The 15544-nt window shown below is 47.0% G+C and overlaps 1 protein-coding gene across 1 annotated transcript in view; it reads left to right on the forward strand.

Moving 5' to 3' along the window:
* The window catches only part of fbln5 (fibulin 5), a 105415-nt gene that overhangs the window by 67398 nt on the left and 22473 nt on the right, over positions 1–15544 (forward strand). Inside the window, exon 7 of the mRNA XM_067991980.1 lies at positions 5336–5455. Coding sequence (XP_067848081.1) covers positions 5336–5455 — 120 coding nt within the window. The remainder of the gene's footprint in view (positions 1–5335; positions 5456–15544) is intronic.

Here is a 15544-nt window from a genome sequence, read left to right on the forward strand (position 1 = left end):
CGGGTCTCTGCAAGAGCAATCCAGCTAGTCCCACTCCCCCGCCCTATCCCCGTAGCCTTGCAAATTTTTTTCTTTCAAGTACCTATCCAGTTCCCTTTTGAAAGCCACAATTGAATCTGCCTCCACCACCCTTTTAGGCAGCGCATTCCAGATAATAACCACTCACTGTCGCCTTTGGTTCTTTTGCCATTCATCTTAACTCTGTATCCTTTGGTTCTCGACCCTTCTGCCAATGGGAACAGTTTCTCTCTATCTACTCTTTCTAGACCCTTCATGATTTTGAATATCTCTATCAAATCTCCTCTCAACCTTCTCTGTTCTAAGGAGAACAATCCCAGCTTCTCCAGTCTATCCACATAACTGAAGTCCCTCATCCCTGGAACCATTCTGGTAAATCTTTTCTGCACCCTCTCCAAGGCCTTCACATCCTTCCTAAAGTGCGGTGCCCAGAATTGGACACAGTACTCCAGTTGTGGCCAAACCAGTGTTTTATAAAGATTCATCGTAACCTCCTTGCTTTTGTACTCTATGCCTCTATTTATAAAGCCCAGAATCCGTATGCTTTTTTAATCGCTTTCTCAAACTGCCCTGCCACCTTCAACGATCTGTGCACATATACCCCCAGGTCTCTCCGTTCCTGCACCCCCTTTAGAATTCTACATAATTTTGTAAGCAGAGTGTCCAAAACAGAAAACGGTACTCCAACCACGGACCAATTGTTAGTTTAATTGTCAGCATCCATTCTTTGGACGTGTAAAGTATAGATCTTGCTACTGAAATCTATATATCTCAGTTTATGTAGATGTCAGAAACAGCCAGTCTGCCATTGTTAGCCCTCATGTCTTACTACTGTAAACGAAACGCGTGTGCACCCTACTGAATTGCGGGTCCCCTAGCAGAGATATTTGAATCATCCACCGCTACAGGTGAGGTGCCTGAAGATTGGAGGGTAGCAAATGTTGTGCCTTTGTTTAAGAAGGGCGGCAGGGAAAAGCCTGGGAACTACAGACCAGTGAGCCTGACATCTGTAGTGGGTAAGTTGTTAGAGGGTATTCTGAGGGACAGGATCTACAGGCATTTGGAGAGGCAGGGACTAATTAGGAACAGTCAGCATGGTTTTGTGAGAGGAAAATCATGTCTCACGAATTTGATTGAGTTTTTTGAAGGGGTAACCAAGAAGATAGATGAGGGCTGTGCAGTAGACGTGGTCTACATGGACTTCAGCAAAGCATTTGACAAGGTACCGCATGGTAGGTTGTTACATAAGGTTAAATCTCATGGGATCCAAGGTGAGGTAGCCAATTGGATACAAAATTGGTTTGACGACAGAAGACAGAGGGTGGTTGTAGAGGGTTGTTTTTCAAACTGGATGCCTGTGTCCAGCGGTGTGCCTCAGGGATCGGTGCTGGGTCCGCTGTTATTTGTTATTTATATTAATGATTTGGATGAGAATTTAGGAGGCATGGTTAGTAAGTTTGCAGATGACACCAAGATTGGTGGCATTGTGGACAGTGAAGAAGGTTATCTGGGATTGCAACGGGATCTTGATCAATTGGGCCAGTGGGCCGATGAATGGCAGATGGAGTTTAATTTAGATAAATGTGAGGTGATGAATTTTGGTAGATCGAATCGGGCCAGGACCTACTCCGTTAATGGTAGGGCGTTGGGGAGAGTTATAGAACAAAGAGATCTAGGAGTACAGATTCATAGCTCCTTGAAAGTGGAGTCACAGGTGGATAGGGTGGTGAAGAAGGCATTCGGCATGCTTGGTTTCATTGGTCAGAACATTGAATGCAGGAGTTGGGATGTCTTGTTGAAGTTGTACAGGGCATTGGTGAGGCCACACTTGGAATACTGTGTACAGTTCTGGTCACCCTATTATAGAAAGGATATTATTAAACTAGAAAGAGTGCAGAAAAGATTTACTAGGATGCTACCGGGACTTGATGGTTTGACTTACAGGGAGAGGTTAGACAGACTGGGACTTTTTTCCCTGGAGAGTAGGAGGTTAAGGGGTGATCTTATAGAAGTCTATAAAATAATGAGGGGCATAGATAAGGTCGATAGTCAAAATCTTTTCCCAAAGGTAGGGGAGTCTATAACGAGGGGGCATAGATTTAAGGTGAGAGGGGAGAGATACAAAAGGGTCCAGAGGGGCAATTTTTTCACTCAAAGGGTGGTGAGTGTCTGGAATAAGCTGCCAGAGGCAGTAGTAGAGGCGGGTACAATTTTGTCTTTTAAAAAGCATTTGGACAGTTACATGGGTAAGATGGGTATAGAGGGATATGGGCCAAGTGCAGGCAATTGGGACTAGCTTAGTGGTATAAACTGGGCGACATGGACATGTTGGGCCGAAGGGCCTGTTTCCATGTTGTAACTTCTATGATTCTATGAAGTAGTCCTCAGCCTCAGCTGAGTGTGAATCTGATGGGTTAGCTCCCCCACACCCATTCATTCTGCCATTTTGAGAAACGTTACTGCCCAGGTAGACAGAGTCAGACACCACTTCCTGTTAGGTACCGCTAGCTGACACAGATCAACTCCTTCCACAACATGGTCTTATTTGTATTCATCTTTAGGCTGATACTTTGCCCTTCCCCTATAGCAGGCTGAATCTAGCAGGGGAGTGAAGCATTAATCACAGGACTGGGTGATACTGATACTATCCTTGCCCCATTACGATAGGTGTTTTCAGTAACTCTCTGTTAAGATTATTGACATCTAGAGATTCATTTATCTTAAGTTTCTTGAATAATCAGGTTACCATTTCACACTTGATCATAGATCATCATCGAGCTACACAATGTTCTTTGCCAATCCTTCTTTTAGGTTGCATGACCGGTCAGGAGGGTCTCTGCTGGAGAGCTCCTCCTACTCACTGGACAGGACAGGAGGGTCTGCGCTGGAGAGCTCCTCCTACTCACTGGACAGGACAGGAGGGTCTGCGCTGGAGAGCTCCTCCTACTCACCGGACAGGACAGGAGGGTCTCCGCTGGAGAGCTCCTCCTACTCACTGGACAGGACAGGAGGGTCTGCGCTGGAGAGCTCCTCCTACTCACTGGACAGGACAGGAGGGTCTGCGCTGGAGAGCTCCTCCTACTCACCGGACAGGACAGGAGGGTCTCCGCTGGGAGCTCCACCTACTCACTGGACAGGACAGGAGGGTCTGCGCTGGAGAGCTCCTCCTACTCACTGGACAGGACAGGAGGATCTCCGCTGGGAGCTCCATCTACTCACCGGACAGGACAGGAGGGTCTCCGCGGGGTGCTCCACCCACTCACTGGACAGGACAGGAGAGTCTCCGCTGGGAGCTCTGCCTACTCACTGGACAGGACAGGAAGATCTCCACTGGAGAGCTCCACCCACTCACTGGACAGGTCAGGAGGGTCTCTGCTGGAGAGCTCCACCTACTCACTGGACAGGACAGGAGGGTCTCCGCTGGGAGCTCCACCTACTCACCGGACAGGACAGGAGGGTCTCCGCTCGGAGCTCCACCTACTCACTGGACAGGTCAGGAGGGTCTCTGCTGGAGAGCTCCACCTACTCACTGGACAGGACAGGAGGGTCTCCGCTCGGAGCTCCACCTATTCACTGGACAGGACAGGAGGGTCTCCGCTGGGAGCTCCACCTACTCACTGGACAGGACAGGAGGGTCTCCGCTGGGAGCTCCACCTACTCACTGGACAGGACAGGAGGGTCTGCGCTGGAGAGCTCCTCCTACTCACTGGACAGGACAGGAGGATCTCCGCTGGGAGCTCCATCTACTCACCGGACAGGACAGGAGGGTCTCCGCGGGGTGCTCCACCCACTCACTGGACAGGACAGGAGGGTCTCCGCTGGGAGCTCTGCCTACTCACTGGACAGGACAGGAAGATCTCCACTGGAGAGCTCCACCCACTCACTGGACAGGTCAGGAGGGTCTCTGCTGGAGAGCTCCACCTACTCACTGGACAGGACAGGAGGGTCTCCGCTGGGAGCTCCACCTACTCACCGGACAGGACAGGAGGGTCTCCGCTCGGAGCTCCACCTACTCACTGGACAGGACAGGAGGGTCTCTGCTGGAGAGCTCCACCTACTCACTGGACAGGACAGGAGGGTCTCCGCTCGGAGCTCCACCTATTCACTGGACAGGACAGGAGGGTCTCCGCTGGGAGCTCCACCTACTCACTGGACAGGACAGGAGGGTCTCCGCTGGGAGCTCCACCTACTCACTGGACAGGACAGGAGGGTCTCCGCTGGGAGCTCCACCTACTCACTGGACAGGACAGGAGGGTCTCCGCTGGGAGCTCCACCTACTCACTGGACAGGACAGGAGGGTCTCTGCTGGGAGCTCCTCCTACTCACTGGACAGGACAGGAGGGTCTCTGCTGGGAGCTCCACCTACTCACTGGACAGGACAGGAGGGTCTCTGCTGGGAGCTCCACCTACTCACCGGACAGGACAGGAGGGTCTCCGCTCGGAGCTCCACCTACTCACTGGACAGGTCAGGAGGGTCTCTGCTGGAGAGCTCCACCTACTCACTGGACAGGACAGGAGGGTCTCCGCTGGGAGCTCCACCTACTCACTGGACAGGACAGGAGGGTCTCCGCTGGGAGCTCCACCTACTCACTGGACAGGACAGGAGGGTCTCCGCTGGGAGCTCCACCTACTCACTGGACAGGACAGGAGGGTCTCTGCTGGGAGCTCCTCCTACTCACTGGACAGGACAGGAGGGTCTCTGCTGGGAGCTCCACCTACTCACTGGACAGGACAGGAGGGTCTCTGCTGGGAGCTCCACCTACTCACTGGACAGGACAGGAGGGTCTCTGCTGGGAGCTCCACCTACTCACTGGACAGGACAGGAAGGTCTCCGCTGGGGAGATCTTCACCTGCAATGCACATTCATTCTATATGATGTAAATTGTTCTAAACTTGATCCTGTGGCATGATGGGTCATGTCAGGTTGTGACCTTTGAACTGCCTGACTGCTTTGGGCAGATGTTCTGATCACTGTGCTGTGTCACATTTTTTTTTAATATAGCTGTTTCTATTGATTTTACAAATCTTTCCCTTACCTTTGAATCAAGACTGTGTTTTCATTTCATCTCCTGCACTTGAAATGAGCCATGTGTTTATTATTAATGCTGCCCTCCTTGCTGGTTGCATATTGTGTTCTCCCCATGACCTCTTATAGGTTGGTGCATTGATCTTTGACATTAACTCTTTGATGTCACCTACAGTTCACTAGGACATGATTTTCAGAAGAAGATAAAGGACATTTTATATATTATGCTATAACAAGTGACTCGCTGCACTAACACTGATATTCTTTTGATTCTGTATCTCCATGCTGCAGATGTCGACGAATGTTCTGGAGAGAGTCCTTGTGGTCAGCAGTGCATCAACACCTATGGTTCCTTCCTTTGTCGCTGTGATACTGGATATGAATTAAATTCAGAGGGAACAGGCTGTGATGGTAAGTAATGTAACAGGGTGGTTTTATTTTTAAAACTGCCTTTATTTCCCTGCCTTCCTCCCCCCCCCCCCCCCACCACCTCCAAGACTCTCACCTGAATACAACCTCATTAGTAACGCCTGAACTACTGTATGATTTTGGTACCATTATTGCTTCATGCTTAGTCAACTTGAGGTATAGTTGCTGCTAGCAACACTTCCAAGACCATCCCCCTTCCATACCCATGATACTCCACTACCTTGATACAGCCACTCAGGTGCTTTGCTGGGAACTAGCAAAACTCATTTGATCTATGGCCAGCGAGTTTGAACAAGCTTATATCTGTCGTCGGTGTACTGTCTAAATTAAAGGATTCACTGACAAGAATAGACCAAAACAAAAACCACTGCACACAACACCCATTGTTGCTAGTCAAATACACCTGAAGATCAGACTATCATGGTTATTCATGAGGTCATATTTTCAATGTTAGATACGATGAGCAAACACTAATCAAAACATCAGGTTATTATTACGGCTTCACTAGTAGTGATGTCAGTAGAGAAAAAATGTACTGTCATCAGACAAATGAAAGAGAACATGAGGATGTGAGAATTGGCCTGCTGTGCTAAATTACCATTTGCTGACTGTCTTTTAAAGAGCTCATTAATATCTGTTGAATATGCAGTGTTTAAAAATGGTTTTGATTCCTGCCTCAGCTTTGTACTTGCCATAGCATTTTGAGCTTGAGGGTGTGCACATATGGCTCTCTCAAGGGCTGAGTAGGGGATGCACCATGTGGTCTGGTACTTAGACCTACAGACCAAAAGATTCCAGGTTCAGTTCCTGGTCTGAACTGCTCGCCTGATCTCGGCCAGATACTTTCCAACTTAATCCTCAGGTGAGATGTACTCAGGCAATAATGAATGAGTATCAGTTCAGTGATAGTTTTGACATGTGATGCAAATGGTGGTGGTGCAGTGGTTAAAGACCTTGATATCTACACACTTTCTCATTTAGCCTAACCTGTGTGTATATCTGTAAATTCAAATCGGTTACGCGGGGTTCTACAGGGCATGGAATGTATTACTGCAAGTGGCTCCTGAAGCTGAGTCAATCACAACATTTAAGAGGAAATTGAAGAGGAAAGCTATTAAAGGGTACAGTGAAAAAGCAAGGAAGTGGGATTAGAGTAGATAATAACGTGATAGCCCAATGTATAGCTAGCAGGGCCACAGGCCCGATGGGTCAATTAGACTGCTTGGTGTTATAAATTGGATAGCCAAGGGGTGAAGGATAGAATACTAGAGCCTAGTCTTCAGTTGCTTCCAAGCCTTTATTCACAGAGCTCCACATTTACACCCATCCCACACCCTACATCAGCTCTCTTATAAACGGATACAAGAGAGTTCCCAATTGATACGCACCGCCTGAATACAGTTAACACTAAGTGATATAAATCACATGGATACAATTAACACTTGGGGTAGATTTTGACTTTGTTCCATTGAAGACAATGGAAATAAAAATGGGGAGAGTTGTAAAATGGGCTGCCGATTCACTATCACCTGTTTTACACTACCGCACAAAGTCCAAATCTACCCTCTTCTTTGCTGAAATTTCTGCTTTCTACTCTACGAATGTTCAGGAGAGGAGGTGAGAAGAAATGTGGCAAAAAGAGGCAGCAGTGGTGAGAGTCGCTTTAAAGGGGCTGTTTGTTCCAGCTCCATTTCAATTTCTGCACATTTTGCCGTGTTTTCTTCAATAGGAACAGTTAGATAAATGGAACATTTTACCCACTTTGCAGGGGGTGTTTCTATGACAAGGCTTGCATGTATGAATAAAAACACAGAACTGATTAAACAGTGTGACGCCTAATCAAGACCAAGGTGACCTGCAAATGCCATAAGCTTGAGAATATATCACCAAAACCACGTTGTATATACAAGTGGCATTGTATGTACGAATTTCCAATTAACTGCAGTTAATATAAACCTAATGATAAATTAGTCAGCTGTCAGAAAGAAAGGAGATGCTATAATTAATAAATTTTTTGCTACATTTTATCCCTCTTTCAGGAAAATTCACTTGTCAAGAATTCCAAGTAAAATATTAGTTTGCATTACATAATTTCCCATAGACTTTTTGTTGCAATGACAGATTTTCTGAGTTGTATCTCACAGCTAGGCTGTAATTTGGTTGAAATAACAGAATAACACATTACACAGACGATGTAATAGCTGGAACTGTAGACTTGGTAAAAATAAAATCACTTAACAGGAGTTTAAAATTAAAATGAGCGATTTTTCAATAGTGAACACAATGGGCTCGATTTTCGCACCCGCAATCGGGTGCGTTCGTGGCGGGGGGACTGCGAAAATCCGGGACTCCCGGGGCAGGTCCGGAGCCCGGCTCAAACCCGCCCACTTCCGGGTTCCCCAGTGACATGCTCACATGCGCACGCAGCCCCCGCATGTGGGACTCCCGCCAGCTTGGTGCAAATTAAAGTACTTGAGCAGGTATTTCAGGTTGTTTACAGACCTGATTGACCTGATATTTTAGGAGGGCTGGGATTTTGAAATTAACTGAGACTGTTTCCCGTACTGGGGGAAACACTCCCAGTTCAAATGGACGTGTTGCAGCCATCAGCCTGTGGCAGCTGCAAAGGTCCATTTGACAGGTGTTGGGGGGAGACCCTCACTCATTGCAGGAGGCCACTCTGTCACTTTGGACAAAGTTTGGCCTCCACCACCATCCTCCTAATAATCAAATGCATAAACTTGCACACTTACCCCGGAGACCAGACACATTTACCTACCTTGCAGACCCCCTCAAATGTACATCTTCTGGATGGGGGCCGCCATAGCTGCAGTCATGACCTCCTCGGAGGACAAACAGCTTCACCAGCCTCGCCGTCCACGCCGTCCACCTCTGACACGTGGAGCTCCACAACAGAGTGCTGTGACACATCCACCTGCACAGCAGGAGGGAGAGACTGCAGAGAGAGATGCTTCGCAGAGGGCACTACCCTCGCCACAGGGTCCACAGACTGAGGCTCAACTTCCGTGGACATGTAGTCGTGGACATCTGCAGCCTCCTTCATGCCGAGCTGCTCCCGGCTGGCCCGAGCACTATCTTCTTACCTGTTGCTGTCAAAGTCACCACTGCCCTCAACAACTTCTCCTCCACATCCTTCCAGGGTGCCACCGGGGACATCGCCGACGTCTCTCAGTCGTCTGCACAAAAGAGCCCTGCAAATACACCTACACCCACTCTACAGTGACACAATGGGTGGCATCAGGTGTGGGTCTTCATAGTGATCCTCAGGAAAGGGCATTATTGCACAAACCAGACAAGATTCGCAAAGACGTGGCAGTAGTGGTGACAATATAATATGTAATGTGAGTTGATCAGAAATTAAATATAGGTAAACACTATGACAAACCCTCAGACACCCTTGTGCATCCCCTTCATGCTCACGACACGTTTGCCTTACGCTTCCTACTGCACATATGTGATGCATACCCTGTGGGTGCAGCACAGATAGTGGCAGGTTGAGTGAGGCTGACTGTGAAAGAGATGCATGAGAGGGTGAGTATGAGATAGAGCCATGAGATTGTATGAGGATTGGGTTGAGTGGTAGTGGTGGGATGAGTACTGGCGAGGTGAGTAAGTGCAGGTAAGATGAGGATGAGCTTTGAGTGGGTATGAGGGGTGATGTGATAGAATAGTGTTGGCAGTGCAGAAGGAGATGTGGGGTGGGGGCGGTGATGTGGCAGACGGAGTGTAGGGGAATGAATAAGTTTACTCACTTCGGCTGACCTACTTAGGTCATTGCAGCGCCTCCTGCACTGTATGCAGGTGGGCGATATGTTGGTGGTGCTGGTGACCTCCTCTGCCACCTCGAGCCAGGCCTTCTTGGTGGCAGAGGCAGGCCGCTTCCTCCCGCCTGCCGGGGGGAAGATCTCTGTCCTCCCCCTCCTCCTCACCCCACCCAATGATACCTGGAGTGAGGCATCATTAAACCTGGGAGCAGCCTTCCCCCTGGGCTGCTCCATGCTGTAATTTCTCCTATTTTCTACAGCATCAATCAGTGGAGGACTGCCCCTTTAAATAGGGCTCCTCCAGCTGACAGACCTTGCTGCGCATGTGCAGTCCGCCCGCTGCGCAGCTCAGCAGTGGGAAACCCGGAAGCACAGGTAAGTGGCTCCAATTAGCCTGCGATTGCGTGCGGAGCACACTGATTTCACCGGGCGCGTTACCCACGCGCCCAGTCGACCCCCCACTGAGAACCCGCCGCCCTGCTAATACCGAGCCCAATGGGTGTAAATCGAAAATGATTTTACATATTAGGGGTAGAGGTTCCAACTTTGGACGCAATCAGCAAATTGGGCGCAGATTGTGTTTGAAACGCCGCTGATTGGGTTACAGTTCAAGTTTCCCCTAAAATGTATTTGCATAATCACAAACATAAAATCTTCCGTGAACCAGTGCAACTGGTCAGCATAATAGGACGTAATCGTTTCTTTTCTTTTTGCATTTAAAAATATTCCTTGATGTATTTAAGAGTGGTAACCTGGTGCCGTTTTATTAATACAGCTGAAAATGGGTTTATTACAAACTATAGGAATTTTTAATAAGTGTGACCAGTCTTCCATCTGTAAATAACCTGATTTTAAATCACTGAAAATGACTTAAAAAAAAACTATACGGACCCATTTGCTAGTTTCATTAATGTAGAGTAGTCAGTTTCTTAGTAAATTAAATAGTTTTTAATATGTAAAAACATTTAAAACATGCCTACTAGCGCCTGTGTGCCTAAGAAAACGAACTTAATTTGAAGACCCTCCTCGAACGGTCGCAATCGGTGGAATCTCAGCACCCTCGTTATTTCGATCTGGGGGCGTGGCCAGTTTTGTGGGCAGGGCCGGCTTCGGGTGCAGTGATTTTTGAATCAGCGTTAAAGATCGGGGAAACTCGATTTACGCTTGTCGTAACTTACGCTTGATTTTCCGCGATCTTTTGCGTTGGTTCAGCCGGATTACAATCTGGCGGAAACCCTTACCCCAAAATTTCTATTCAGTTAACAGAAATATTCACTTACCAGGTTTTCGCATAATTGGAGCCGATGTATGAATAGGAAGTGACTGCTGTAAAATTTGGTACCTAAGTTTCACATTTATGTATGTGTTAATTCCTTCTCTATATAGGGTGCAACTAATTCACCAGACTCGACTGAATTAGATGTGTGTCTTGTGGTGATAAATGGTTATCACTAACTAATATTTTCCTTAATGCTTTGAATCTTATTGTCTCAAACTGATGCATCCTCGTCTAACAAACTAGAGACTTTTAAATACTTTCCCATCAGTACCCATCGCCTTACATGTTTTTTTTTGGTGAATTAGTTTGTTTGAGAGATGTCATTGCTGGGGAATGGAGCATTTTCCAACTTTTAGGACTCAGTGACAGTATTGAGCACTTCCAGGTCAGGCTGCAACAGGCCAGATCCAGAGTAAAGCTCCCTCTACTCCATCTCAACAACATACCTTAATCCCAACCTTAAAACAGCTCCCCCTTCTGGAGCAGCAGGAGTTTTTTCATGTCCCGGAGCCTCTCTTGTGTGAGATTGGAACCCTCGGAACCGTAGAGGAGAAAAAGCTTTTGTGCCATTTGTGCGGACTGGATTTGAAGTTGAGTCCTGGAGGGCAGTGTATTCATCTGCCAAGCCTCCAATCCTTTTTTTAAAATCAAAATTACAAGGAAATTATTACATTTCCCATCCATTTGTAAATTTTTGTTTGGAAAAGAACTGTTGATAATATTGAGAATTGTAAACAATTTTACAACACCAAGTTATAGTCCAGCAATTTTATTTTAAATTCACAAGCTTTCGGAGATTTTCTCCTTCCTCAGGCAAATGTTTCAAGATCTCCTTGAAGCCTACGCATTTATACATATTGAACAATAATACATGGTGTTTACAGACTGCCCCTGCAACTGCCCGTTGCCAAGGCAATCACCGTGTTCAGACAGAGAGGTGTTACCTGCAGAACCTCCGAATACACATTCAACAAAAAAACAAACAGGGAAAAAAAACAGAGAAAAAAAAACACAGAGAGAGGCAGAAACATCCGGAAGGCAGAGAGAGCCAGCAAATGACCCATTATATTAAAAACAGATAACATTTGTTCGCTGGTGGGGTAACGTGTAGCGTGACATGAACCCAAGATCCCGGTTGAGGCCGTCCTCATGGGTGCGGAACTTGGCTATCAATTTCTGCTCGACGATTTTGCGTTGTCGTGTGTCTCGAAGGCCGCCTTGGAGTACGCTTACCCGAAGGTCGGTGGATGAATGTCCATGACTGCTGAAGTGTTCCCCGACTGGGAGGGAACCCTCCTGTTTGGCGATTGTTGCGCGGTGTCCGTTCATCCGTTGTCGCAGCGTCTGCATGGTCTCGCCAATGTACCATGCTCTGGGGCATCCTTTCCTGCAACGTATGAGGTAGACAACGTTGGCTGAGTCACAGGAGTATGAACCGATAATATTGAGGGAACTGATTTGGAGGAGTTACTCCCAGCAGTGCAAAACAGTAGTTAACATTCCCGAAGTACCCCTGGGTTAAACATTAGATTTCGATATTGATTCTGCTCCATCGCTGTTGGGCTCAATCATTCTTTCTAAGGCAGTTGCCTGCAATGATGTCATCAGCAATTGCTGTTTGAACAAAAAAAAAATTCCTTGAAATGTCCATAAATAAATGTAGCAAAACAGAAAGGTGATTAACATCAGTGTAACATTAGTGATGACCCTTTCCAGTGGATTGGTTTGTAAAAGGTGTCCTCATGGCCAAGTCTGAATTTTACAGGATGCAGTTAAAAAGGTAAAGTCTTAAAGAAAGTAGCACAATTACGGAAGTTCAACAATCAAAGAACGTCAACGAGGTAAATTGTGGGAAGTATATTATCCACTTAAAAGGGGTAATTTTGACTTTGTGCGATGGTGTAAAACGGGTGATGACGAATCAGCAGCCCGTTTTACATCACTCCTGATTGTTATTTACATTGAAGTCAATACAGATAAAAATGGGGAGAGATGTAAAACAGGCTGCAAGTTCGTTATCACCCGTTTTACACTAGCGCACAAAGTCAAAATTACTTGATTATACCAAGTTCCTGTCTGTGCTATTTTAACACAGGCATTAATCCTTAAACGGATTACAGCCTGTGCTAATGTAATGCAGACAGGAACTTGGTATGAGCCAGTTAAGGGAACAGCATTGATTTAGAAAATATAACTTCTGCACCAGCAACCTACACATGGGCACCAGAACAGCTGGTTATTTCTTGACTCTATCCCTGGATCTTGGCAGTCACACAACTCTCAGTAGTGGGTGAGAGGGCAGAGAATGTGGCCCTAACATGAGAGGTTACAGGAAGCCCTGTCTGTGTGTGCGTTAAAGAAAGATTCGCATTTATACATCGCCTTTCATGAGCTCAGGGTGTCCCAAAGCACTGTATTACAAAGGAAGTATTTTTTGAAGTGTAGTCACTGTTGTAATGTAGGAAACACAGCAGCCAATTTGCACACAGCAAGGTCCCACGGACAGCAATGTGATAATGACCAGAAAATCTGTTTTAGTGATGTTGGTTGAGGGATAAATATTGGCCAGGACAATGGGGAGAATTCCCCTGGTCGTCTTCAAAATAGTGCGATGGGATCTTTTACGTCCACCTGCGAGGGCAGACAGGGTCTCGGTTTAACATCTCATCCGAAAGTCGGCGCCACTGACAGTGCAGCACTCCCTCAGTACTGCACTGTCAAGTGTCAGCCCAGATTATGTGCTCAAGTCTATGGAGTGGGACTTGAACCCTTCTGACCTTCTGACCAAGAGGCGAGAGTGCTACCCACTGAGTCACAGCTGACACCTCATGCTACAGGGTAATGCTCAGCTCAGCTCACTTATTCCATTATTAGAATGGGTTGATCTCATCAAAAAGGCAATGTTTTGACCGACACATGCAGCTGTGCTTTACAAAAATGAAGCGCATCGATTAAAAGTGCATTATTTCAGTGCTCTGCCACTGTGGGTTTTAAGGTAGTTTTGGATGTATGAAATCAACAAACTGTGAAACTCTGTGCAATGGAGTTTGTTTCACAAAAAGGAACTGTTACACATGGGTGAAAGTGAAATAAAGCATATACACAGAAAGAGTGATGCCATGTCTCAGAGGGCTACTGTGAGCCCTGACAACAGTTGCTAATAGACCCCATCAGTGCATTCTGTTGGGTATTGCTTCAATTCAACAAAGCCAGTCCCAAATAAATAACATTATTTTTAATGTTTCTTATCTTATATACCTCGGTCTAATTATCCTCTGTATAATCCAATGTTAAACAACAGTCCAGGAAGAAACATGTCAATATATAGTAAGCTTGTACACTCCTTCGATGCAAGGTGTTTTTACCTCTCCAATTTCTTCCCCTTCCCTGAAGATATTAATTCCCTCGACGAACGCAGTTGCACAGCTACATAGAATTACATAGAATGTACAGCACATAAGCAGGCCATTCGGCCCAACTGTTCCATGCCGGTGTTTATACTCCACATGAGCCTCCTCCCACCCCTCTTCATTTAATCCTATCAGCATATCCTTCTTTTCCTTTCTCCCTCATGTGCTTATCTAGCTTCCCCTTAAATGCATCTATGCTATTCGCCTCAACTACTCCTTGTGGCTACTAGTCACCTTCTGGTAACTTGCCCAAGCGGCCAGTTTTCATGTGTGAGCCTTTACAGTCAGTGACAGCAGGCTACCAGACTGTGCAGGCCATCACAGCCAAGCTTGATCCTTTCCTCACCTGATGTCAATGCACACACACACTCACACACACACACACTCTTCCAGCAGGCCTATAGTGTTCAGGAGAAGGAATCCTGGCAGGTCTTACCTTCCCTATCCCAGAGTGTTATGGCCAACTGTAGCATCCTTACCGCTACCTGGGCTGAGATCAGCTAACTCCACACAGGCTGAGAATAACCCCTGGGGCCCGAGAGCTCAGGATGGAGGCTTTACCTCTGAGCAATCAGGACTCGTAAGAACATAGGGTACGGTAGCATAGTGGTTATGTTACTGGACTAGTAATCCAGAGTCATGAGTTCAAATCCTGCCATGGTAGCTGGGGAATTTAAATTCAATTAATTAAAATAAAATCTAGACTTAAAATACCCGTATCAGTAGTGGTGGCCATGAAACTATCAGATTGTCATAAAAACCCATCTGGTAGAGAAGGAAACCTGCTGTCCTTACCCAGTCTGGTCCATATGTGACTCCAGACCCACAGCAATGTGGTTGATTCTTAATTGCCCTCTGAAATGGCCTAGCAAGCCACTCAGTTGTAAAAGTCTTGCTAAAAAAAAGTCACAATAAGAATAAAACCGGACAGACCACCCAGCATCAGACCACTAGGCACCGGACACGACAAAGGCAAACCAAGCCCCGTCGACCCTGCAAGGTCCTCCTCACGAACATCTGGGGACTTGTGCCAAAATTGGGAGAGCTGTCCCACAGACGAGTCAAGCAACAGCCTGACATAGCCATACTTACAGAATCATACCTTTCAGCCAACGTCCCAGACTCTTCCATCACCATCCCTGGGTATGTCCTGTCCCACCAGCAGGACAGACCGACCAGAGGTGGCGGTACAGTGAGGGAGTGGCCCTGGGAGTCCTCAACATTGACGCTGGACCCCATGAAATCTCATGGCATCAGGTCAAACATGGGCAAGGAAACCTCCTGCTGATTACCACCTACTGCCCTCCCTCAGCTGATGAATCAGTCCTCCTCCATGTTGAACACCACTTGGAAGGAAGCACTGAAGGTAGCAAGGGCACAGAAAGTACTCTGGGTGGGGGACTTCAATGTCCATCACCAAGAGTGGCTCAGTAGCACCACCACTGGCTGAGTCCTGAAGGACATGAGCCGCCAGACTGGGCCTGCGGCAGGTGGTGAGTGAACCAACACGAGGGAAAAACTTACTTGACCTCGTCCTCACCAACCTACCTGTCGCAAATGCATCTGTCCATGACAGTATTGGTAGGAGTGACCACCG

The sequence above is a fragment of the Heptranchias perlo genome, chromosome 10 (genome assembly GCF_035084215.1).
Source record: "Heptranchias perlo isolate sHepPer1 chromosome 10, sHepPer1.hap1, whole genome shotgun sequence".
NCBI classification, from domain to species: Eukaryota; Metazoa; Chordata; class Chondrichthyes; order Hexanchiformes; family Hexanchidae; genus Heptranchias; species Heptranchias perlo.